Raw genomic sequence first — 27,234 nt, forward strand, 5'->3', positions numbered from 1 at the left:
GAAGTATAGCTGCTAAAGGCATTTGCCCCGAGGGGCTTGAGGTTCAATCTCAGACAAATTAAAGGCCTGCTAACTTTGACCTCAGTGAATTACAGGGATTATCTAGCAACAAATTTTCTCAAGATCTGATTTTCCCAGGTGTCCCAGCTCTCAGGGCAGCCTTCCCAAGCCAAGCATGCAAAGCCCGATTCCCTGACAGCAGTCATGTGAATCTGTAGCAGCACAGCTGTGATGCACTGTTGTGGAGCAAGTGAGCAGTGGGTATTTCACTGATTTTAAAAGATTTTGTGAACGGTGAAGCTTTATGAGCTAACTGTAAGCACTGGGGTGGAAAGAGACTCTCACCTCTTTAAAGTGCTACATGAAACAATATTCTCATGTATCCAGAGTCTACTCCCATGTGTTGCTGGTACTGTTGTGTTCAAGCTCTGACTCTCCCCATTAGCCCTCCACAAGAAGCTGCTTATTAAAAGCCTCTTTCAGATTTTGTAGGGGAACACTTAGGAAAATTTCAAGTATTTCTCTAAACTGGATCTGAGGGAATGGAATGGAAGACGGGAAGAATCATTCAGGTTGTTTTCAACGGAAAGTACAATTTCCTACCCAAACAGCATGTGCTCTCCCCATCCAGCTCAGAGCCTTTTCCAGGCTGTGCAGGAATCTGTCTAGATTTAGCTAGCCAAAGCCCTGACATCAGTGCAACCACAGGATGCTCTGGACAAAACAAAGTGAGAGGGTCATGAACCACTGGTACCAATGGCAGCACAATGAATTATCCCTAAAATTGGGGATACATAGAGATATGTAGAAATCCTACACGTCTATTGTGCCAAGTTTACTTCCAGATAACAAAGTTACAAAATTAAGAGTTATCAATCAAACATAACAAGAATTAATTTTTGGAGGATCTTCCCTATTGAATGGAAGAAGTCTTGTCAGAAAGGGGGGAAAAAAAAAAATCTTTGAGCTAGAAAACATCAGTCTGAATAAACGACATTTTAGTAAATGCATAAGTCATTTCAAACAGGGTAGTTTTCTGTTCACCACTACTTTTGGATAGGGCTGTGGGGTCCCTGCTTCCTTACACTTTAGCACACCCACACCCCTCAAAAAAAGCAGCTCCTAATCTGCAAATACAAATGGGTTTACGCTGGAACTTACCTCTAACACAGGCAGAGAAATAATGTCTGTTGCACATGTTACTCTGGGGATAATCTATAAATAAGGACAAATTATAAGGATATGAATCATTTAGCATAAGACATGGGCCTGTTTGGGTATCTAAGTGAATACCCATTACCCGTTTCCTTTGTGAAACTAGCTAGCTAACCAAAACTGTACATTCAGCTTTGCCAAGAACAAATATGGAAGATGTTTCTCTCGTTCATCTGATTTTAAAAAAGACAGCATATTAGAACAGTGTCAGATCAGAGAAATTAAAGTATTTGCTCTAACTGTAGAGTCTTGCCTAGAGTTATTTTACTTCTGATACTGTTTGTCTTGGCAATAACTGCATGATTTTGCTGGTGAAATATATTCTGCATTAATTATAAACCTCATATGATAGTAATAAATTAATATCTCATTATGAAAACTAAGAGATTTAATAATCCATACAATTATGTTCTTGTTTTATAAATGCTTTTATTTGTTGACAAAAATTAGGACTTAAGAAAAACACCACTAAGGTTAAGACTCAGCAAAATAAAATGGGCATACAGCAGAGATATGGATTTAGAGCATCTCTATGAAAAGGTACGGCATCAAGTTAAAGGCTTTATTAAAGGAGAAAAACCAGACTCCCTCTAGCTATTAATTAAAGTACCAGCTGTTATCTTACCCCTATCCAGTCAAGCAGTGATGTGTAGGGCAAAAGTTTATTCAAGTCATGAGTTTCTGGACACATTCTGCAGTACAGGGAGGCTGAATGCAATGTAAAAAGAATTGTAAGGGCAAGATTGTATAAACTATCAGTTAACAAGAGTAGGCTTCACAGTCAGTTCCTTATCTAATGCTTCTTTAGGGACAAATCCTGCTGCTTCTCTGAAACAGCTTCCTCCATGGTGGAATTGGTCCCATTCTGTGCACAAAAGGAGGAAGAGAAGTCCAGATGGCTGCAGGGCTGTGTCAGCTGCTTGGCTACAGCTCAGCGCTGCAGGGGTCCTTTGTACAAAGGCTTAGGGCACAGGACAGGCACTGGCTAAGGCTGAGGAATCAGCTATTAGAGGAGAATATCATGATATGCCAAACCGTTATGAAAAAACGGTTTGGCTAGGCTAGAGAAGATTTGTTCCTCTGCTCCAAATCTCAATTATTTACATCCCAGATACCCAAGACAGGAGCCAGATGGAGAATTTGCTCTCCAGCGACCTAAATAACAAGAAATCTATTAGTCCCACTAGACATGTGTAATTCAAAGAATGAATTTGAAGTTTTACTGCCAATCTCATTTTGAAAGATCTAGGTATCTCATAAACTACTGATATTGTCTCTAACACTGCTCAATGCAAGTCAGTTAACACAAATCATAACAAAAAATTTTGGAAAGAAGAGAGTCAGTTTGTGACATTGTGGCTTCTCAAGTCACAACTAGGGTATGCAGGAAAAGAAATACCTACCGATGATAAATTCTTGAATGGGGTCAAAAGAATGACACGTTGACAGGTTGTCAGAAATCCACCAAATAATCTGTCAGAATGAGAACAGGGGAGTTTGTCACACCTCTCTGTTTAAGCATGTGTAGTAAGAGACTATAGAAACTTTGGTTTTGGTAGTAACGCTTTGCATGAAGCACTGATATACAGATAAATGTTTCAGGACAGCCTTGACCAATAGAGCTGTTTGGGCAGCCCAGCTGATGAGCCTCTTGGCACTGCCAAAAGGTACATGCGAATAAGGACTTTTCTTCTTTGCCTGGTATCATTCATGCCCTGACCCTGCTTTGTATAAGATGACATCAGTCACTGAAAAAAACAACTTAGAGGAGGTTCTTTTCCCACCTGCATTTCCAAGTCTTCTGTGTGTTGGAAGTACAACAGGGCACAATGCAGAGCTGCCAATCTCTCGCTGTCATGTTTGCTGTTCTGTAGGAACTGCAGTAAGGCGCTGTCACTGATGCTCACAGCATACATACTTCCTACGTGGCAATCCAAGACTGTTGACATGAGTGGGGATTGGATGGAGCAGTTTTGCAACATGTCAATTCTTGCATCCTCACCTGTAGAATATTGGTTTGAGAATAAAAAAGTCTAAGAATATGAAATCTGGCTGCTACCAATATTTCTCTTAAGACTCCTAGGTCCCCAGCAGTAGGAAACAGTCTGCCTCTTGTACTAGCTGCCCTGTTATCATGCTGAAGGAGAGGAATGGTGCTGGCTGAGTAAAAGTAGTAAATGAAGAACAGAGCCCATACTCAGTTCTCTCCTTCCCTACTGCTGAAGCAGAGAAGGTGTACAGATTTGAGGATCACAGTGTTGTCATAACACAAATTAGAGTACACATGATGGAACAGAGAAGGGCACAAGGTTAGTAACAGAGATTCAACACTAGAATTAACACCTAAGCAGATTGGTACAGTTCAGAACTGCCCACATGCAGAACCATAATACAAGCTTGTATTGGTGGATCGGTTACTGACTGAAGCATCAAATCAAAACCACTTTTTTTATGCTAGTACTAAGGGTCACCACTGCAGTCCTATACAGCAAGATTCCAGACCCTTTGCCTGAGAAAAATCAGGGCCACCATACAAGTGATGCTTTCAACTCATTTCTATCAGAATGGTATTTCATTATGTATATACAACTGGTATTAGCTTCTTGTGATGCTGCCCCTGCAACAGTTCCCCCTACTTACCTCTTCTTCACCCAATCAGAAGAACAGATTTCTGTTTTCAAACAAAGGCCCCCCACTTCCAAAAATAACCCACTTCCCATAAAGACATGTTTGTTGGAAATGAAATAACATGCCTCTCAGATGAAACTCTAAATCAAATTGCATCAGCCTGATCAGGTGAAGGAAACACAGATTTCCTTTCCCCACACCCTCCAAACACACACATTTAGAGAAGCTCAATTGGAGGAAGGAAATGTAAAATCAAATTTACATCTCCACATGAAATCTGAGAACAGTGGAGGACCAGAAGCATGTGCAAAGATGGGGGAGGGGAAACTATGAAACCAAGGCAAAGACTTTCAAATTCAGTGAAAGGTCTTCTTCCATTTCATAACAAGCTAGAAGTATGTAATAGACAAAGTATGAAATGTCACTTCAGATTCTCTCTTCAAAATGGAAAGTGCAAAAAAGCCATTTTTTCAGTCTCTCTCCTTCAACAAAGAAAATGTTGAGAAATACAACTTTCATGTAAAGACATCTGAACAAGTTTCCACTACAACAATAAAATTAATTCAAGCAGCAGCCTTACTATACCTGTCAGAAATAAACTATAGCACGGCAGGTCAGGATGCTGAATATTCAGGAGGTGCAGGAACTCGCCAGGCAAATAAGCAGCCACATAATAGTCTATTTAAAGAAATAACAGTGGTCAATTTAGCACTTGTTCACTTATTTGCTTTAAGAGGTTGTTTCACATGATTCTCAGCTTGGCCCACCTCTCTCTGATGGAATTGATTATATCTAGGAAATATAAAAGGAGTTAATTAAAAGCTGCTGTTATTAACACAGGAAACACTAGCAATACATTTGGGTTTCCAGGGGAGGATTCAAGAGGCCTGAGACACTCAAGAACTCGGCAGCTCATGTCCAGAGCAGATTGAGGCAATTTCAGAGGAAGTTGCTTAGTAATAGTGAGGTATTGCAGTATTGAATGCCAAATATAAAAGTTAAGCCAAAAAAAGCAGCAAAATAACACAACTACTTAAAGAAAAATGGTCCTTTCCTTCTAGGGAAGGGGTAGCCGTTTGTCTCCCTACTGGGGAAGAGAATGGCAGTCACACAGGGAAGTAACACAAGTAACCTACCAAGATTCATAAAAGCCACTTCCTTCAATTGATGAGATTCTGTTCTTTCTAGAGAAACTGTAAAAGTTTTGTTGTAACCTGGGGAAAAATAATAATACTTTTAAAAATCCCAAACAGTAAACACCATCTGTTACAAGCCAAGTATGACTTTACAGCTAGAAACTTCAGCAGTGCTGATACACCCAAACAGGGATATTTTAGACTGCTTTATGGGTTTGTCTGCACAGATATACTTTACCCTAAACAGAGTTGCTGCATACTTAGTAGACCTGCACCCACACAATGCAGTTCTTTAGTATGCGGAAAGTGGCCATGCACTGCACAGCCTATGCTCGTGTTTGAAAAACCACTGCTGTAATTTAGTTCAGCTCTGTTTAAATACAGGCTAATTTCAGACATGCTGTGTTTGCATGGGCTTTGCATCAGCACAGCTGTTATTTTATTCTACACTTGCACCACACTTCTTCTGACATCCAGTAAAAATGACATAGAGCCCTCAAACTTCCTCAATCTCTGAGAGAAGCTGAAGATTAAAATAACTGATGAGACAATGACAGGCGTCCAAATCTCCCTGCTGTAATAATCTAAATGTTGAATGGTGTCATGATCAGGATGCTACATAATAGTGCATGAAAATTGAAGATGATAGACCCACAGTTTACAGGACCACCAAGGAAAAAAAGCAAATCATGAGCCATGCTTCAGCCACTCACCTAGGACTTTGATTCTTGACCCTAGCATTGAGATATGCTTTATCTAATGCTGCAGAAAACCAAAAATGATACCTCCGAGACCAAGAGCAACACGATCAATGAAGGTGTGTCTAAAAGAAATAGTTTTTCACACAAGATACTGACTCTTGCAATGAATCAGTATACCCATGATCACCACCCTGTTAAATACCAATGCAAATACATGCAAGCTAACACCATCACTGCAGAATATACCTGCAACATCACAACTTTAGTGTTTATGCTACATCAAGTGACTGCTTTGACATGGGATGGGAAGCTTTCTTCCAAGTTTACAGATGCTGCAGCACAGACTGAACTCCTTAGATGTCTCCAAAATGTGCCTTATGGACCTGATATACCACTGCTTCTGTAGGTCACCTCGGGACCAGTCTTAAAATTCTCTCATATGACTCATGAATCTTACATGAATCCACAAACATCTCTGCACCAAACAACTCCTTTCCTTGGAGGTCATTTTAGATGCAGCTGGTCAATGTCACCATATTTACCCTCAGTTTCTTCCTGGTACAGATGGGGATATACAAGGGCCATGGCTGGCTCCAAGCAGTGCAACCACCCTTCAGCTACATATCAAGTACATCTGGGGAAATCAGCCCTTCATAACAGTACAATGCGAAGTGCTGCCACACCCTGAATAGACTTTTCCAAATTGCTAATGCCTTCAAGAACACAAAAATGCAGTTCATTCAATCGCACAATGTTCCAGCAGCAAAGCAACATTAGTGCAATTCCAACATATGAAAAGTTTCCTGACACAAGGAAGCAAACACTTAAAACAGAGGTATGTTGTTCACTTGAACATGGTTACTCTATACTACGCAGCTTCTCAACTGAAAAATAATTTGTCTCTCTCTTCCATGTATCAAATGAGAAAAACCCTGCTAATGACAAGTTTTATTTCAACCAGAGTAAACAACATTCTTTATGCCTTTCAAGAAAAAAAAAAAAATCTTAAAATTAAGAGCTAGAGCACCACTTAGATAGCAACTATTCTTACAGTCAGTGGGTGTTGTACCTCTTGCTGTGAAAATGACATGTTGAACTGAAACTCTAAACAGACATTCAAGCTAAGAGCTGTTGGCTCTATTTCCCATATAAATGCCTTATGGCATAAAGACAACACACCTGCAAGCTCCCACAGATTTCATTGATGTTTGTGCTCAGCATGCCGGAAAGTCTGGCTAGAAATAAGGGACCAAATTAATAGCCACTCATGAGGTCACTGGTTTGAAGCTACTCATTCAGCATCAGGCAGGAAGTCTACAGCAGGAAAGTCAACTTTGCAACTGAAGGCAGCTGCTGCCTTTAAACACCAGCCACAGTAGTTTGTCTATAGACTTTGGTAGTTAATTTGTTTTCCAAGGCATTCTGTGACTCTTTCAGCCAAGTGACATTCTCCAAAATAAAGCATAACAATGGGTTAATCTTACCTTTATGCAAAAAATATATGGAGTACATTACTTCATCAGGAATATCAGAGGCTAGACTACAACATACACACAAGCCTCCTAAAAAGACAAAAAAGGAAAAGACAATTTACTTATTCACCTGAATACCTAAATATCTTTACACTGCACAAAACTGAAGCAAGACTGTTTCTAGTTAGAAACTAAAAATAATCTCTCAAAAAAGGTAAACATTACAGAAACATATATTACATATCTCTAATCAGCATTTACCTAGCAAAACACAAAATAGGAGAGAACAGAGGAGGCAATATGGCATAATGGAAACCTGGGTTCTGACGTGGCCAGTGCTTTTTAGAAGTACATTTTTAGCCCTTCCCAGTAGAAATCATGCCTGCAGCCAGAAAACTAATCAAGCCTTTCTTTCCACAGACTGCCTCAATCTCTAGGTATTTTCTGTTCAGGGAGTGTCAAATACACACAGAACAACATAGTAAAATACAGTTTGCTTTCTAAGTGATTTCATATTGGCAGCAGCATGATACCAGAGCTTTTGGACCCTAGAAATGATAGTTGTTTCTCCCCTTTCCAGCCCAAAGAGTCACTACTTCCTTTTTTAGGAGAGGTCAGTCCTTGGCACAAACTTATTTCAGCCAAGGTACTCCGTGCAGGAATGCTCCCCCCTCCCAGCCTTATTCTAAATCAGACTGATACTGTTTTGACTCCACTGGATGGTAGCCCTTCCTCTATCTCTTACAAAAAAAACTTTTAATCCACTTACTCCGATGCTTTGGCAAGCTGCTTTGGCATTCATGTTAAAAACAGCTTCCAAACCTCATTATCCCAATACAGCTGGGAAAGCTGGGCCACAATTATGACCATTTACCTTTTATCTTCATATTTAAAGTTTATCACTTAAAAGAAAATAAAGAAGGGTAATAATAATATGGATACTATTCTGTAAAAACATAAAGGTTTAGGTATACAAGTTATACAGAAGAAGGCACAGTATGGAAAAAACACAAGCACAAAAAAAGAATAGCTACCAAGATATTTTACTTGATTAAATGCCTCATACTTCAGAGGACAAGGCTGTATCAAAGCTGTGATACAGATATGGCTGAGGCACTTCACACTTCTGGTGAAGCTAAATACTTTCTTCTGAGATGCAATTTTTTTCCTGCTTATCCTTAATTGATTGAATATTGTTTGGTACAGTTTTGCTTAGATATTTGAGAAATTTAGACAACAGGGCATTTTGCCAGAGTACTTGGCATCTTTCAGACTATGCATAATTTTTAAAGTAGCAGCATCAGGACTCACGAGGAAGACTGGAAAAGCTCCAGCAACCCACAATGCTGTTTTATTATCAACAGCTCCCTTTCAACACTGCAAATTTCTTTCTTGTATGCTGGAGGCTAGTGTATACACTGTTCCATAAATTGTGAAACATGCAAGTGAGTGTTCAGATTGAACTGTCTGTGAGTAATATATGCAAGCTGATCACAAAATCAGTGGCTATGAGGGATTAGTAATAGCACATGCATCTTTCAACTCTAGGATACTGGTCCAAATATCAACAAACTGAACTACAAACAACAGTCAAACAGGGCTTCATTAATACAGATAGAAACAGGACAGTCTCAAATCAGGAAGTGTTGAAGCAATGTTACAACCTGACACCATCTTGGGAATCCCATTAGAACAGCCAGAGACTGAGAATATAAGACAAATTCCTTTCCTACCCTTACCACTGCTCTCTGCAAATTGGACCCGGGTTGTGCTGATGCAGGGAAAGCTTATTATCCTATTGCACCTATATGGTGTTTTATGTGAAGGCAGAACCAGGTCTTCTACACTATTAACTTTAAGATCATCTGCAAACAGTGAGAGCTGTAGCTAAATGCCATGAGGTGCAAAGATTCACATCAAGTTATATTTGGACAGACTCTCATCTTTTCAAAAATAAAAGGGAAAAGTGAACTTAACCACAACAAAGTAAAAAAAAAAAAAAAAAGGAAGCATTTAAAAATTAAGTTCTACTCATACAGCAGAATTAGGGAAACAACAATTACATCTCTGCCACTTGATAAATAAACACCATACCAATGAAATTATGAGTCACCTGTGAAGACATGAAGCTTTCCCTAGGAAATTTTAACTTCAAATTCCTCATTTCTGTTCATACAGAAGCATAAGATGTAAGGCTTACCAACATCTCAACATGGCATTCAAGTGTCACAATTTAAATACAACATTGCACCAGGGCATTTTGTCTACTTGTACTAGCTTAGGAGTGACTTGCCTCACGTAACTTCAGTCATCCAAACATCTCTCATTTAAACTCCTATACAGCTAATGAAGAAATGTGGATAGAAGCAATCATCCTCTGGAGATGCCTATTTCTCTCTGTAAATACAGTCCACATGCTTAACCTCTAGGCAGGTAAAGTTAAGTGACAGTAAGCCAGGGTTTATGTCATATTAGTGCCTGCATTTTTTTAATACCAAGCAAATTTAACTCTAAAGTACTTCTAAAGCACTAAAAGAAAACCTAACAGCCCAGTGTTGTTTAAATAACCACTGAATTCTAAATATACAAAGTTAATTCTGAGACTAGAGCTGCTTGATCTCAGCTAATCTAGAAGTACATAGGGGGTTTTATGTGGAGACATTTTGTTCGTGCTGTGTATAAGGAACAGGGCTACTTTTCTTCTGCTGCGGAAGTTTGAGAAAGGAAGAGTGATTTCATTCAGAGTTCAGAGTGACAGTAGCCAATAACAGTTTTATTAAATGGGAAATGGCATGGAATATTCCATTTTGAATTTATGCCAATTATTTTTTGCCAGAATGATATAAATATAGATATCAGCATTAATATCTGAAACATGCTAGTAGTTCCACAGAAGACATAGTCTGTGCCCCCAAAGAGCCTGCAGTCCAGTTTTGTAAATCACAACAAACAAGGATCACAAAAGGGAACTTTAGTGTGATTACCCACAGTGTTGCTTGACAATGAGATATGGTCTCAGAGCCAAAACTATTTCTTTCGAACTGTTAGTTACTCAAAATAGGTTGTGCAAATTTCAAACAACATTCACTGAAAAGCCACATACAATAATCTAATTTAGTAAGCATAATTGTCAAATTATGTGTTTTACATTAAGCGCAATGAATAGTGCTTGTGAAAGGTTCCATACAGAATTTAAGTACTGTGTTGCAGATGGAAAAGAACATTTTACTTCAGGGCAACCAAACAACAGTCTTGTTGGAGGAAGAGTGAATTCGATCCTAAACTAAAAAGTGGTGCTTTGATCTGAACAAACCATAAAGAAGTATAGGTTTAAAAGGAAACATATATATTTTTATATATCTCTACAAATCAATTACATTTTCCATTATTGGACAGGCTGTTTATATAAGAAATAGTCTGTCTTGCTAACAGAGAAAAAGTAGCCTAATTTACATTTGGTAGATATAAATTTGGCTTTCTCTTATTTCTAATTCCTCCCTCTAATCTTTGTAAGTGTGCTGTCTGCCTTGGTAAGCAAAAAATCCATGTAAGGAAACCATATTTCACTTGATTCACATTAATGGTCATTTCAACATTAACTGACAACCTCAGCAATTTGCCTATGTGTATACAGCATACCTTAAGAAGTGAGATGTAAAGCCAACATGCCATAACCTATTCAACTCTGTAGACTATTGAAAGGTTAACCAGACACCGTCTCTGCTTGGTGGAATGGTCTAATTCAGAAGCTGAAAATGCAAGCATCTGTGATGAACAGAGGCCTCGAGAACAGTTTTTAATCAGAAAAAAGCTCATGGCATTAGGGTGCAGGGAGACTCCTAAATCCTAAAGATTTAAAGAACACTTTAGGTTTAACTTTAAAGAATCATATATATACTAAACCCTTAAGTATCACATACTAAGTTTAGTATCATGTACTTGGACCTTCTAAGTATTAACAGCAATATGAAGCTCTCAGAATCTATACTGCACACACTCCGTTTACATGTGTCCACTCTGTAACCCAGTTATATACTATGTTAGATACCCATACAACAGATGTAGCCAAAACGTTCCATGAATTTACTTTCTAACACATTTTTGGTCATTTTTAACATTTAATTACTCTAACGTAATACACAAGGATGCTGTGGTACCACCTGTGTTCTGAAACTAGCAGAAAATACTACAGTGTGCTTAGACTGAGATACTTCATCATACGAGTGCATGATACCAGTTCTCTGAAGTTAGGCTACCAGAAAATTTCTGGGTGAGTGTTTTAGTGTTGTTATTGATATATAAAACTCTAGGTACTCTTCAGCTCAACTTGGAATGCAGCTTTCAGAGGGTAAAAACTTAAGAAAAAGAGGGCATAGTTGCCTTCTCCCTCTCCTCAGTTAACTGTCAAGTATATTCTGAAGGAATAAAAATCTCGCATTCATACAAAAACACACCAAAAAATACAAAAATATGTAATGTCTTATGAATAAATTTAGTAATCAATTACAATTACACTGCATGATAATTACTAGTGGAGATCACTTCAATATTATATTTATTCATTACCTGCTTTACTTGCAAAAACCTGAAGATTCAAAGATTTAGATGAAACATCTTGGTCTTGACAGTAATCATATCCAAAATTCACAAGCCTATGAGCAAATAAAAATCACTAAATAAATCACTTCATCAACAGTGAATCAACACAACAGAAAGATCATGAGAACAGTCTCTAATGCAAGTTAAATTAGGCCTTAACAAACCCACTCAATATTGTGAAAAATCAGCATCCCAAGACTGCATGGTTATCAAAATCCAACAATTTTGATTACACCTGCAAACTTCATATTCACTTACTGCAGCATTGTCCAACCACTCCTATACGCTGAAGTGAAAGCAAGTTCTGACGAAGTACTGAAAATCCAAGCATCCATCATACCTGAGAACTCAAAGGCTTTGCATCTTAACTCTGCCATTCTTACGTCTGTAAAGCTACATTTTAATCTGCAGTTAGGCACATTAATTTCAGCAGAAATATTTGAAAAGGAAAGCACAAAATCACACTCACATGGAATTTGTTACACCATGATATTCTTTTCCAGTCCTGTGCTGCCTGTGCTTTAATGGTTTTAGGTATCTTTAAAATCTACAAGTCCTATTTTTGCCATGCAGAATATGCAACAGAAGACTGCAGTCAGTCTGCTTTGGCTTTTGTTTTGTTGGGTTTTTTTCCAGAAAGGATTTTGATCCTGTAAGGGATTTTTTCAGTATTAACTGCGAGAGGACATACTGCCCTTTTAGGGCATCCTGCATGTGCAGTAGCACCACACTGAGCCTTCTGCACAGCACTGAGACATTCTGAGAGTCACTGTTTGGGCAGGGTGGAACTCTACTATCTTCAGTTATTGATATCTGATCTAGTAGCTTTGGCCTCCCTTTTGGTCACAAAGAGAAACAGGCCCTTTTGGAATGTAAATTCAACAGATTGAAGACAGATGAGATTGACATGAATTATGACAGTCAGACCATTCTGACTAGTTTATCTTCAATTAAAAGAGAGCCTTAAGAAGACAAGCTCAGATGCAGTCATGTGCACGGTAGACATACACAGAATCAGATGAATCTTAGCCTTGAAAGTGTAGGCTGCCTGGAAATAGCACGCTGGAGGAGAAAAGAGTACAGGCAGTGTCTCATAGGCTATAAAAAGTAGCTACTGGTCTGGTTAACTGCCCAGTAAAGCATGTAACAGCAATTAAAAATGGAGAGCTTCCCTTTACAGGAATTTTGACATCGCCACTACAGCATGCCCAAGATTAAAACAAATTAATTTAAAATAGGTACCGAATACTCAGAGGAAGGATGATTTAAGCTATGGCTAGCTCTTCAGACAATTTTTTTAAATGTCACCAAAAAGCAATCAACTATTAAGTTACATTTTACAGCTGACCCTGATGAAAATGAGAGAAAATGAATGTTTGGACACACTGTTCATATTATTCTTATATTACGTTATTCTTACGTACCATGTGGGCAACTGCAAACAGACACTGTGGTTCAGATACAAATTTACTTAGGTTTGTAAAACATTACCCTATATATTGCAAGGAAAGTGAACTAAAACAAAAAACCCTTACTTGAATTGTGTGTCATTTACAGAAATATCCAGGTGTGATTCCAGCTGTTAACCAAAAATGAAAACAATTCAGTGAGATTACTACACTGTGATTAGTATTTCAGCCCAGTAAAATGTGTTGAACTCACATTTCACCAGAATCAACATTTTAGCGAAGTTTATTTATCCTCCTCTAATCATCCCCGAAAACAAGAAATAGACTCTTTAAAACAAAAAAGAAAAAGAGAATAAATTGCAAGCTATTAAACTCCCTGCATCAGAGCAGATTTCATCCACTGGGACAAAAGCCTAGTAACAATTACATGTTCAACACTTGTAATTTTTATGTTCTCTGTATTTTGGCCACAACAGCTTAAAACACAGCTTAAAACTGACACAAAATTAGTACATGGCTTCTTTGTCTAGTGCATCTGATAACCCTGCTTTTCAATACTTGAGTATAAGATCAGTATAATGTCATTAATGTCACTTCTAGGTCAAAATTTGTGCATTTCCACTTAAGTTACCTTACTGTGGCAACACCTGAAACTGACTGAATATATTATTGGAAAGAATGTAATAAGAAAAAAAAGAAACAGAAAAACAAAACCCAGTTTTCCTCTGCAAAAGTTCCAATAATAAAAGACACTGAAACAGACCTCCCTATCAGTGTCTGGAACACATAATTAATCCAACTCAAAACGATTGTATAATAAAACACTAATGACTTACTATTGAGTTAAAATTTTCATCAGGATAAAACTGGACACATTTTAACGTACTCCTTGATTCCTGGAATTAAGAGGACATGTTTTCTAACTGATAAAATAAAAAGTATGTCATATAGACTGAAAAGAGACTGGATACTCCACAGCACTCTACATACTCAACCTGCTTTGCTAACAGATATGCAGAAGTTAGGGGACAAAAGATGACTTTAAAAACCACATATAACCCCCCACAATAGCACTATGACATGCTTCCTTCCTGTCCCAGATCATTATCTGCCAATCATCTATAATTGCGTGGGCTCCCACTTAAAGCACAAGATTACATGTCACACACACACACACACACACACACATATTCTAGAAACTTAAAAAAATGTTTTCCATAACTACCTATATGGCAAAGGGAACTGTACCTTATTTTGGTCAGTTCAGAAAAGGTATCTTAGAAACAAAAACAGCAATACATTTCTCCATCACAGTTCACTTCCTGTTATTTCCTAACACTCGTATATTTTTGGTGGCTAAGAGAGTTAAGAAAAATCAATTTTCACTTATGTAGAATACATCAAGTGCAAATAGTCCCTCAGTCAAAACAGAAAAACCCAAAGACTTTCAGCATTTCTAGCCAAGAACCTGCCCTCATTTAGTCACTCAGCAAGTCTGTGTACAACATAACTTTCTAGATGTGAATTTTCTAGAAGAGGCATTATACTCACAACATTTTTTGGTAGTTTTAGATCCTTTCAAATAAAAGACCTTTTTTAAAGTCAAAAGACCTAACAAACCCACCCTTTTTTACAGAAAGCACTGAGACCACCAGTCTTCTTGCAATTTACTATGCACAAATACCATTCAAGGCAAGTCTGGCCTTTGCTTTAGTTTTATTTGAGGCAGGAACAAGACAGGCTACTATAATGAAAAACAAATTCAAACTATTATTACCCCACACACTCAAAATTTTACTGTGATGCAGGAACAAAACTACTAGAATGACTTTCATCTTACCTTTGGAACAACGTAGAAAAGCCTTTGTTCCATCATATCCCATTGTGCCCAAATGAGATCATCTGCAACTCTGGCTCTTGGAAGCTGACCTGAGTTTTGAATCATCTAAAAGGAAACAAAGAACATTAGAAGTCATCAAATAAAGATCTGTAACAATTGCACACAGCCTGTGCTTCAAAGACAAAAGTAATGACAGAAAAGGTGCAAATACTGAAGCGCTTGGAGGGAATATGCCACTTCTTAGCTGTATGAAGTCCACTTCAGTTATGTGCAAGGTGCTCAGTTTAGAGAGATCAGAAGCAGAGTTTTCAGAGTACACCTACTACCAATTATGTTGAGATTTCCTTGCTTGCAAGAAATTCACCACTTAAGCTGCTCAAAGTGAACAAAGAAAAACAGACTGCACTCTTCATCATAGAGAAGGAGAGGAGAACCAGCTAAGTTAACTACTGAAGGAAGATGCGTTAGCTACAAAAGGGATTTCTGTCTAAACTCAGCTACATGATGTAGAGTACTGGCAGTAGGGAAAGGGCTAGAATTGTGGAAAACTGTTGGCTTGTATAAATGCACTCTTGAAAGATGTAGGGAGGTTTCATGTCAACCAAAACAAATCTGTTTGTTAGAAGGACATCAGATAGATCTGTTATTTTGATGACACTTTTAGTCTTGCCTCCAGTATTGTAAACTAGTATACAAAACCCATCTGCTTTAAAAGCAATGATAAACTTTGAAAAAACCATGAAAGACTTCAAAGTGACTGAAAATCAGGTCAAACTTTTTCCTTCCAAGCATGCATTTGTCTCAAAGTGAAACATCAGCTTTTGTGACACAATTCTTTACTGTATTAGATGTATGTTTGTAATAATAATTAGTTTAAGCAAAACATTCACAATTTCTTGAAGATTAATTCATTTTAAAAACAGGAAAAAGAGATGAGGGGAAAAAGGGATTGGAATACTTGGAGTGTATCTAAGTTTTGAGTCTTTCATTTGTTAACTTGTTTTTTAAATGAATGCTTTACTGGGACACACAGACTCCCAAAAGGCAAAGTTAAGAAGGTGATTCTGCAAATATATATACACACTATGTTTACTCCCAACTTCAGTGGAAGCATTCAGCAACAAACAAACAATAAGTAACTTTCCTCATGAATTACATGGTATACAGGTTTTTCAGCTTTGCGGTTAGCTCTATAAGTTGCCATATTATCACTACTTTCTTTAACATACTCTGTGTTGCTCATGTATAAAACTACAAAAACAGCTATAATTACAGATATTTAAATTTTCAGTTAAAGCAAAACGCCTCAAACCCCAAGATTTTTCAAGTCTTACCACTTTGTGTTCCTCTGCAACAACACGAATGTCAAATTGTTCAATATCTTTAAAACATATTAAAAAAATCATTAGAAACATACATTTTTATATGCTTCTATGCAGCTTATTAAACAATCTCACCTCTTAGAATGCTATAAAAACACATTAGGGCCAGGAAAGTTCAACTCTGTGTAAGAGGAAATCTGAACACAGGTGCCTCTGCAGAGACCTATACTCTCTTCCCTTCCTGAGCCAAGGGCAGCCTCAGCCAAACCACCTCATGGAAACAGTTCTCTGCCCACATCAGCGCAGCACCGTCACACGAAGCACTCACTGAAATGTGCCAAACCAAGCCAAGGAGCAAGACTTATAAAGAAAGAGCATGCAGAGCTGCCTGCCTGTGCCTAAGACGACACCCTAGCCGTGTTTCACTTCACAGAGTGAATATACCGCCTCACAGTCCTTTCCCACACAAAACTCCTAAAAGTTATTGGTAGCTTGCCAGTTGGAAGGGTGCAGGATTCACCCAGCAGATGTTAGAAATGTTTCTGATATGGTTCAGAGCATTATGTGGAAGTCCAGCTACCTGAAGGTTGGTGTCTAGCTTAGCATAGAAGATGGGCCTCTCCAAAAAGATGGGAAAAGTAATCTCAGTCTATAATAAGACTGAAAGAGGGATAAACAGCTTTTTCTAAGTGTCCGCCTCTGTCCATTCCCTCACATTAGATTAGGCTGAACATGCAAAGTTAGTCGAATCCAAGGAATTACTGTCCTACTATTTTCCGACTTGTCACACATTAAACCACAATCCATCTCTCAGTCAATTGATCTGCCCTGAACTTATACAGGCAGCTATAAAAGTCTGTTTTAGCTTTTTCAGAGATAAAGATAACTGATTAATGCATGAACTAAGCAAATAACTGCAGTCAAATGTGGCCCTTCTGCTAACATTGAAAAATTCCCACTAAACTACAGTTTTTGTAAGACACACCTTTTTTTCTGCTTTTCAATAAAAGTCTACCGAAAATATAATATATATTGATCATTTTAAAGTAAAAGAATTACAATGTATCTTCAAAATATGAACTCACATTTATCTTCTGAAACTAGCAAGAGGCGACTTTCTGTAGAAGTATTTCTGTCTTCAACTGGATAAAGAAACTATACAGAAAGTTTCACAAAAGTAAATAAATAACCAAAGCAGTTTAGAACACTTATCTAAAATGGTTTTTTAGCTGGATATTTAGATATTTTTAAATTAAGACAGGCAGGCTAATGATATTTAATTAATAAAAATAGCTATTATTAAAGACTAATAGTCACCAATCACTATAATTGCAAGCTCCAGGGGATTGAAGAGAAAAAAGTAGCCTTCATGTCAGAAAAATATTCTACATCAAACATTTTATGAAGTTTCTCATTTTTTTGGTCCTATGAAGAAACATAGGCACACTGTAACAGTTGCAAGATAACACCAGATATTTCTGCAGTCAACCACTTTTCCTCTCTAGCACAGTGGATTAAAAAGGTTTATATATAGATTAGTTGAATAATTTACCTGTACTCGAACACAGCTGTCCACAGCCTTTAGGACTCTCACATTATTAATGGGTTGAATTTCAATTAGCAACGTTAAATACTTGGATACTGCAAAAAGAACACATTTTAGATAAATTTGGTTTTATACACAGTTTTGTTTTCTAAACAGAAATGACATGGGGAAAAAAGCAAAAGGGTACAGTATTTCTAACTGTATAAAAACAATCCACTTGTAGTACCTGACTGTAATAGCTGACTTACTCTTTCTTCCTCTGTATATTGACGAAAGCTGACAGCTAAAGAAACAAAAAACAACACAACCACAGTAAGCATGCATATTTGATTTTAATCTCATTAAACATTCTTGAACAGCAAGCATCAAAAAGGTTTTTAACAAAAACATTTACGTTAAGGAACAACAGAAGCTCTTCTAAATGTAGGAGGCATGTATAAATGCAGGAGGGGGAAGTGAACAAAGAGTCAGCGTTGTCTCAGATTTTTCTTTTAATAAAACAACAATATTGTTAGATATGTATCTTTATGTTGTTGCCTAGATTATTTGGTGATGGATCCACTGAAATAGACAGACTGCTGTGGTCAACATATGGGTCAAAATAGATTTAAGTATTTATAGACACAAATGTATCATCATACTAAACTAAATCATCTTTACCATGACACAAAAAAATTTAATGATAAAACACATATTTACCCAATAATGTCCTTTCGTTGTTGACCGAACAACTGATTATGTGTAGATCCCTCTCAAACATATAGAGGTGCTACAGAGAAACACATTAATGCTAATGAATTATTTTTTTAACTATATAAAGAAAACCATATAATTAGTCCTCCTTAGGAAAACACTGCTGACCAGTACACCATTTTTATTTTTAAAGTAAATAATTTCACAGCCAGAACCGTATTTCAAGCCTGAATTGTATCACTTCTTTTTCTCATTTGTTCGTTTCTTACTGGTTCTTTTGAGCGGCATATTCCCACTAGAGCAGCACAGCAGACCTTTATTTAAATATGAAATTTCACCCATTTCATACTGTTATGGACACACCTGCAAAGGCGTTGTCATGATTCCAGCCATTGAATTGCACTACATTCAGTTTTAGAATGATTTCTTACAAATGGTAGCACCAAAGAGGCTGAGGATGCACACATAACAACTAAACCCCAAAACATTCACTTCTTAGCACACTTATTGGGTGTGAAGAGGAGCAGAAAGGGCATGAATTGGTTGTTCAGAAAGAAAGATTGCAGATTTGATGCTTTAGTACTCCCAAATCATTCAGATGTTCTGAAATGTTCTGCATCTTATACTACACAGAATCATTCTAATACCTTCTCTGGTCTCTCATTTATATGCTATATAAGCATATACTCCTTAAGGACGTAACATACTGTGTTGCAAAGCATCAAAATCTGAAACACCACAGCACTGTCTTCACCAGGGAAAAGCCTGGTATTACTCTCACCTCATTTTGTTTAGTCTGAAGATCGTATGATCCAATGTGAGTATTTCTCTGATTTCCCTGTGGATGAAAACAAATTAGCACTGGCAGTGTAAATATATACAAAGATAAACAGTGTTGGGTTTTTTTTTTTCCTAACTCCCTGTCTTCTCCCCCACCCCTTGACATACATCCCCACACACTTGCCTGTCCTATAAACAAGCAGTTAATTATCTAATTCCAAGAAAGCTAGGCAAGAAGGAGTTGGGTTTTTTCCTTCTAAAACCAACGTATGGGATAAGGCTGAGATGTGGCCAATCCACAGACCACAAGCCAAAGGCATAAGCCAAGAGCCTCTCTCACTTCAGTTCTAAAGTCATTTTAGTTACAGGCAGTAGGGGCAGGAAGAGAGATGTCTGTACAAGAATGAAAGGGGATGCTAAGGCCCCTGGAAGATTTAAGGCTGGTATTTCAAACTTCACCAACTCTGTAGGTCATTGCTCCAAAAGGGAGCATAGAAGCATCAAACATCACCAAACACATCTTTCAGTGACCTGGCTGCAGGCTGGAGAAAGGATTTCAGCTCTGCCTTCGGAAATGATTGTTTGAAAGCTAAATATATTTCACAAGCTCAGATGACACCATTAGCCTGCTGCCTTTGAAAAGAAACACAATACGCATCCTTTCTAGCTTATTGATAACATACAATGATTTTGTTTGGAGCACTTCTAAGACTATACAAATCAAAATTTTTCTCCTTGGTAATTTTTACCATGCTTTAAATTTTCAAAATATTTTTTTAAAAAGTAAAATAAATTCTGCTTGGCAGCATAGATTGTATATCAAATCAAGCTGAAGTCCATTAATGTACTCTAAGGTATAGGCACTGAATTGCTGAACTGTTGAAATGAAATCCAGCCACATAGGCTTGTACTCTAACAGTGAGCATCATTGTTTTAACTACAGCTTGGGGGGGGAGAGAGGAGAAATCTGTGGTTATTTACAAAGTTACAGCATCTTGCTTTGTGAAGTTAAAACAAAAGCCTGAGTATTCTCTTCCTAAGGGGTCTGTTTCTGAGTGTCTCTTTATTGTTGTGGCAATGACAAAAGTCTTTGACTTCTGACTTAAACAAGGAAAACAAAATGTCTTTATATTAAGATACAGGCTTCAGGCCTCCTAATTTAAGGTTAAGCAAGTGCTTTCACAAATGACTGTTCTTTCCAAGTGTGTCTGAAATGTTAACATCTTCTGTACTTAGCTACAGAAAAATATACAAGACTGGTAACAGAACTAACATCAGTGTCCCTATCTGCACATAAGCCAAGACACTTGTTTTCATGTTTACTCTAAAGATTCTTGTATTGCAAATACAAGCACTGACACTAGAATTAACTTGTTAAAAACATCTTCCTTTACACCAACTATCAATGTCATAAAAGACAGACACTGTCAAAACTACAGTACAATGCAATACTCTAAGCTTTGAAAATAAAGCTCATTCTCCACCTTCTCCTGATTTCATGCAGAATGCACTTGATTTTCTTACACTTAGCAAGATGAAGGTTGTTTTCTATCTGTATCTATTAGGAAACAAGCCAGTTCAGTTTACATCCTTGCTTGTGCACTATCGTCACTAACAATGTCACAAATAAAGTTTGCTGCTCTAAAAGCAACAGGAAAGGCTCACAGACATATAGCTGTGTCTTGCAAAAGTGGCAGCTCATTAGTTATAAATAGCTTACCATGAAGGTGGGAGAAAAAGAGAAAGAAAAACAGATGTTAAACTGGCTGAACAATTCAGTAAAATCTGTAGTTTGTTAGAAGCTGTAATTTCATTGTGTTTTCCCCCATGTAAGTTTAAGGAAACAGGACTAACTGCAGACATTAAAAGGATTCTGTTTTCTTCAGGTAAGCTTTCCAGTGTGATGATGTAATTAGTTGAACAGAATAGCAAAGCACAAAGAATACTTATATTTCAGAACAAGTCTGTAAACATTTAAAAGAAGTGTCAAATTAGGGCCTAAAACCACTTGCCATTTGCTAAGATGCATATATCGACTCTTTTTTCTTCTATGTAACTATAAATGGATACTCCTCTTAAAAGGTTTGCAGAAAACTCCAGAACCACAAAACTACACCCATACATGGTCAATGGACTGTTTCAGAAAGGGAAACATATGGAATGAACCCTTGCTAAATCAGTAGTGTAAAAAGACAGACACAGACACACAATATGCCCAACACTTGCTGTTTCTTAGCTTTCTACTCTTGAGAGGGGGAAAAATAAAATTCAGTCCTGCTTTAAAGTATCACAGTCCCAAAGTGTGACTGCAGCCAACACAGACATAACTAATTTAACAAAAGCACAGATGTCAGGAAAGGTGGAGCATTAGCAGCTCAAGACCCAGCCTGTTCAGAACACCAGGTGAGGGCTATGCAGCTACAGCCTGGGACGCCACACGTGCTCCTACCAACATACAAGCCACCTAGAGAAACGTGAGCTTTGGAGCAGACATACCCACATGTTCTTATCATGCACACAGACAAGTGTGGATGTACTGACTCCCACTGACATCAATAGCAGCTAAGTGGGTACCAACACTTTCAGCTGATTTCATTGATTCAAGGAAGAAAGGTGTACCATACACTACGAACAACTTCTCTCTGGAAGAAGCATCATATATTTAATGCAATATCACCTTAAGACACATTTGTCCTTTGTGAGAAAACTCCAGGAAGTATCTTTCAGTTTGCCCACTAACAAGTGTAAAATCAGTTACAGTAGAAGCAAACAAAATATGTCAGCATCCTTCCTAATAGAGGAATAAATAGATGCTGGTTTTTCAGCAGACTGACTCAGGAGAAAATGCTTGAACTGCTTTATCACGGTAAGAAAACAGGAAAAGAAGCAGCATCAGCATCTCCTTTGGGATGGCATTTGAGAGGTGAAAACTGCAGCACTGCCATGCAGTTTACTAATTGCAGTTCTCAGGCTTTGTCATCCAGCCATTCCTACCACACAGGTTGCAGAGGTCACTTTATTCCCAAAATTAGGAAAGTGAAACTACTAGTGAATGTTTTAAGTGACTTCCTATTTACCCCTAGGTTTGGGGAACTAAGCCTAGGTGTTTAAATCCTCCAGAGAGCCACTGGCCTATTCAGTCAGTGGAGTCTAGTGGGTATTTGTCCACCTCCTCCACCCCACACACCTCTTTCTGAAGTACAGGCTACAAGTGGCCAGTTCTCTAAACTCCAGCAACTCTTTTGACCAGATCCCTGCTGACTACAAAGGGAGCTGAGTCACCTAGCACGCAGGCAGACATCTATGTTTAGATGTGTAAACCTTGAGATACAACTCATCCCTGGGGCCAGTTGCAAGAGCCTAAACAGCATACAAGGCACTTGCAAATCATCAATGCTAGAAGCCTAAAAAAAGCTTACTGTGAGATTCCACAGATGCTAGAAAGCAGCAGCATCTCATATATACAGTACCAGATCTGCAGTTGGGAGCTAGATAAGTTACTTTCATTAAGTCTTTCTAGTGTTTTGAGCAATGAAAAAAACCCAAACTTGACACATTCTTTAGTGTTGTTTTTATGGTTACTGTTGTCTTGTACAGACTCCCCTCCCTATGCTCATACTAAAGGAAACATCCACCCACAGTTGAAGTGTATTATACCTTGATGAAGGCCTCACCTCTTCCCTTAACCCTAGGGAAGCTGGAGAGTTTTAACACTGTTGAGCCAGAGGGGAATGAAAGGCAGCCCTAGTCTACCTGAGTCTGCTACCTCCAATCTGTAGGCTTCAAGAACCAAGATCTTCCAGAATCCAGCTGGGTCTAAAAATTTCTCCAAGATGCACAGACAAGAACCACAGCTTCTCTCATCAAGGGGAAACCTTCTCAAACCATTTAAAAATCTCTTGGAACTACAGGTGTTTCAACCTAAAAGCTATACATATGCCATGGAGAGGAGAATCCTATGCTAAAAAACATAGCTCTAGATACTTGAAGACATCAAATAAACAATGGTGACTTCAGACTACTTGCAATAAAATACTATACATTAATCTTAAAGAAACAAATAATAAAGGCAGGAGCACAATTAATGTTAGACGAATGGCATCTTAACATATATATTGGTAGGAGATAACCTATTTAACTAAAGCAGTGCACATGAATCTAATAGTCAGACTTCCCTGAGAAATTCTGAGGGTGAAAGAATGTGCTGCTTACAAAGAATTTATCTTTTAAAGAAATTCATTTCATTCAGGGTGAGATTCTGGCCCTTCAAAAAAGCCAACAGCAAAACCCCTATGGACTTCATTAGGTCAGTACTTCACTCTCCATTTCAACATTCTTAATCTTCATCTGCAGGTATTTTCCCATTGCCCAACCCCTAAATTGTAATCACTCAAGTTTTCTTTCTAACCCTCACCGCAATGGGTTACTCACTACAAGGACTCAATTAGGCATAGACATACATACAGTGTTGTTTTCGTCTAGATTTTTATTAAGTTCCAAGACAGACTTACCTTCCAGGTATAAATAATTTTTCCATTTCTTTCAACGTTTACAACATAGAGTGCTGATGAATTCTCAGAAGTATCTGAAATGATAAGTATCAAAAAGGCACAGGATTTTCATTTGAGCTGGTTCACTATACAACTTCTGCATGCTTTAAGCAAAGATACTAAATATATTTTTACACATGAATACTTCTTTGTATATGCTGAAATTACTCCTTTTGGGAGAGAATATTTCTTACATCATGATTTAAACCTGATAAACTTCAGCATCTAAGAGTTAAGGGGTTTCAAAACACACAGGAAAGAAGTATTTACGTAACCCCCTGACCTTTTGTTATAATTTTGATTCTAATGGCCACTACCTTTTGAGATGAAAACATAATGTGCCTTTTCACTATCTTCCACTCACAGAAAAAAAAAAAAGCATTTATTTGTTATACATAAGATAGGGTTCAAACAGTTAAGTTGCACTCCAATCCTCAGAAGCTACAGGGAGACATAACTAGCCTGAGGGAAGTGTCACTTGCTCCCACCTGCCCTTTCATCATCCCAAACAAATGCCTGGAAATAAAGTACATCTTTAGAGATCAGCTCTGCAACACCACCACCACTCACCCACTCCCCTCAGTCCTAAAAAAGGAATTCCACCCAAACCCCAAGAACCACGAGATTAAACGCCACATATATATATATACATATATGAATATATATATATACACACACACACATATATATATACATACATATATATATATATACACACACACACACATACATATATATCTATATGCAACATACCTACAATACAAGGGAATTAAGCAATGCAGGACAAGAGAGATGATGTAGGGTATGAATAAAATGGAAACGGATGAGCAGGAAGCTAAGATGGACACAGAAGAGTGCATCTGGACAAAGCACCACAAAATAAGAAGGAAAATACCACAAAAAAAGATAAAGTATCATACTCAAGGTGACAAAAATGCATATTTTCCTGATGCTGCTTTTCAGTTTTCTAATCACTGCTGACACCAAAAATGTGTTTATCTCAGATGGAACGTTCACTAAAAGTAGAAATTTTGCCCTTAAAAGATTGACAGCTGCATGACTGGTACTAGTTTTAAGATAAAGGTAGCCTGTGGTTCAGTAAACATCAATGAAAAGAATACTCCACAACTCCCAGCACTTATTCTAGTTCAACACTAGTTACTTTGCAGTTATCATGAAGCGTTGACAGAAGGAAGACATGTAAAACTTAGTTTCACAAGGGTGATATTATAAACTGGCTTGTACAGTTTGCAGTGATAAGAAAAAACCTTTTCACAAGTATTATCAGAAGGAAATAACATCTGTATTTTGTTGTGGAAGGACAATGAAAATCTCTAGTGTACATTTTTATAACACATCACTTTCTACTGGTTTCAGATCACTCAAAGTACACTACAATACCACCACATAGGGCTAGCTGGTGATGACTGAGAAAGTCTCAAATAACCATATATTCTGCTCTTCTTTTAGTGGAAACTTCCCGTAATTTAACCACCACCTCCATCTTTCAAGATGAGTACTACAGTCTCCACACTTCTCTCTCATACACTACTTCCTCAGAACCAAATTTAAGCTAGAGAAGGTCCACAAGAAATCTCCATGTCAATGAATTTATCAAACACAAAGGTGTTGAAAAAGTTCTGCGTCAAAAGTGAGTTTCATGTCACTGAACATTGTCAGGGGGAGTATGGGGCCAAAGAAGTGGCAATCATCTCTGCCCCTGAAAAGTCCCGCAGTAAAACTGCATGTAAAACTACAACTTCTTCCTCATCCCACAGCTTAGAACAGCTGATGAAGGACTGCAAAATAACCAACCCAACCTGCCTGCCAAGCAAACAACTCTTATCAACATACTCAGAATGCAGTGTTTGATTTCCTGAAGGCCATTATATGCAGCTCATACAAAAATAAGTGGAATAAAGAGAACAAGGCTGGTTCTCTTTACATGCCTCTCCTCTGTCACCATCATAGCTACTCCCAGCTCTCATGCAATTACAAATTCTCACATGGTATCACAGGTTTTCAGGTCCTCAGAAAATAATAAATATGAGTAATATCTGAAACCACTGACACAAAAGTACCATGACTCCTAAAAAATCACTTGCTTTCTGTGAACAGGTATTTCTCTGATGTTTAAATGAATATTTTCAAGTTCCTGTCTCCCACCTTCACAGTCCTAACACAACAGCACTACACCAGGTGAAAAGTCGGTATACATAAACAGAAGTTGAAATGCAATGCAGCTATGCTGGTATCTGATCAGATGCACCTTCCAATCTAGATTCTTCTGATTCTGTATTACCAAGGGCATTTACTGAATAAACAGTCTGTATAACATTTTAGAAAGCTGAATAAGGTTGGCCCTTTCCCAAACACAAGTCAGCACCATCTTGAGATGGTTATGACATAAATGCATAGGTTAATTGACTCCCTGAATTTATCACATACAAACTGATAAATTCATAGCCAAACTGATTATGCATGGAGAATTTCAGAATTTTACCTCAAAACCCTTAGTACGCCTTTCAACAGTTGTTCAGTAAACTATCTAGTACATGTGAAATAATTTTTACTAGATTTTAACTGATGGCTTGGTAAGTAATTTTCTTCTATAAAACCAAAAAATCTGACACTTCCTTGTTTTACCTCCAAACAAGTTCTTATGTTTGATAACAGGCCCTCAATACGGGAAGCAAATTAATTATTCCAACTAATTGAAAGCCACCAAAGGACCTGAGGTTTCAAGTTTATCACACGGTGCATTAGTGATCACCTATTTGTACAGAAGTAGTAATTTTTTTTTTTCAGACCAAGATTTCCATCAGTTTCTGAAAAGCAGAAAGGAGCCAACTGCCCTGTCAATGAATGAGAATAAACACAAGCAAAAAAACACAGGGCCAAGAATACAGGGGGGGGGTCATTCTTTTTTCCAACCACATCAGGCACTCACGGTGTTGGCTATCGCACACTGCTGTGACAGCTCGCACGTTGCCTAATTTTAACTGGCACTCATTTACCACATACACAGGAGTGTTTGGGTTGGTTGTTTTTTTTTCCTCCGAGAAAGGGGAGTAGTGTGGGAAAGGAAGTCATGCTAAAAACCTTTTTTGGGGAGGGAAGACAAAAAAAAAACCCAACCAAAACCACCCAAACGTGTTTGGTTTTTTTTGACAGAAGAAAGAAACAAGCTGTGGAGTGCAGACATGCAGAACTGCTTCCCGCACGTGAGACGCTCCTTGAAGACACCAAACTTCCCTGCCTCAAGCACCCCGGCACCGGAGGGACGGCCCCCCCGCGGCGGGCGCAGCTCGCTGCTCTGGGCCCGGCCGAGGAGGACAGCGGC

General features: G+C 38.0%; 1 protein-coding gene across 1 annotated transcript in view; it reads right to left on the minus strand.

Annotated features, from left to right (window-relative positions):
- Positions 1–27,234, minus strand: part of GSAP (gamma-secretase activating protein) — a 48,277-nt gene that overhangs the window by 20,783 nt on the left and 260 nt on the right. The window contains exons 2-19 of the mRNA XM_026868012.1: positions 23,853–23,955; positions 19,343–19,399; positions 18,568–18,637; positions 18,095–18,151; positions 17,875–17,963; positions 17,408–17,477; positions 16,335–16,381; positions 15,001–15,105; positions 13,997–14,056; positions 13,287–13,330; positions 11,719–11,804; positions 7,165–7,242; positions 4,980–5,057; positions 4,429–4,521; positions 3,000–3,217; positions 2,619–2,688; positions 1,841–1,923; positions 1,162–1,215 (exon numbers count right to left, since the gene is read on the minus strand). Coding sequence (XP_026723813.1) covers positions 1,162–1,215; positions 1,841–1,923; positions 2,619–2,688; positions 3,000–3,217; positions 4,429–4,521; positions 4,980–5,057; positions 7,165–7,242; positions 11,719–11,804; positions 13,287–13,330; positions 13,997–14,056; positions 15,001–15,105; positions 16,335–16,381; positions 17,408–17,477; positions 17,875–17,963; positions 18,095–18,151; positions 18,568–18,637; positions 19,343–19,399; positions 23,853–23,955 — 1,462 coding nt within the window. The remainder of the gene's footprint in view (positions 1–1,161; positions 1,216–1,840; positions 1,924–2,618; positions 2,689–2,999; positions 3,218–4,428; positions 4,522–4,979; positions 5,058–7,164; positions 7,243–11,718; positions 11,805–13,286; positions 13,331–13,996; positions 14,057–15,000; positions 15,106–16,334; positions 16,382–17,407; positions 17,478–17,874; positions 17,964–18,094; positions 18,152–18,567; positions 18,638–19,342; positions 19,400–23,852; positions 23,956–27,234) is intronic.

The sequence above is a fragment of the Athene cunicularia genome (assembly GCF_003259725.1).
Source record: "Athene cunicularia isolate RWA chromosome 1 unlocalized genomic scaffold, athCun1 chr1_part2, whole genome shotgun sequence".
In the NCBI taxonomy this organism is placed as follows: domain Eukaryota; kingdom Metazoa; phylum Chordata; class Aves; order Strigiformes; family Strigidae; genus Athene; species Athene cunicularia.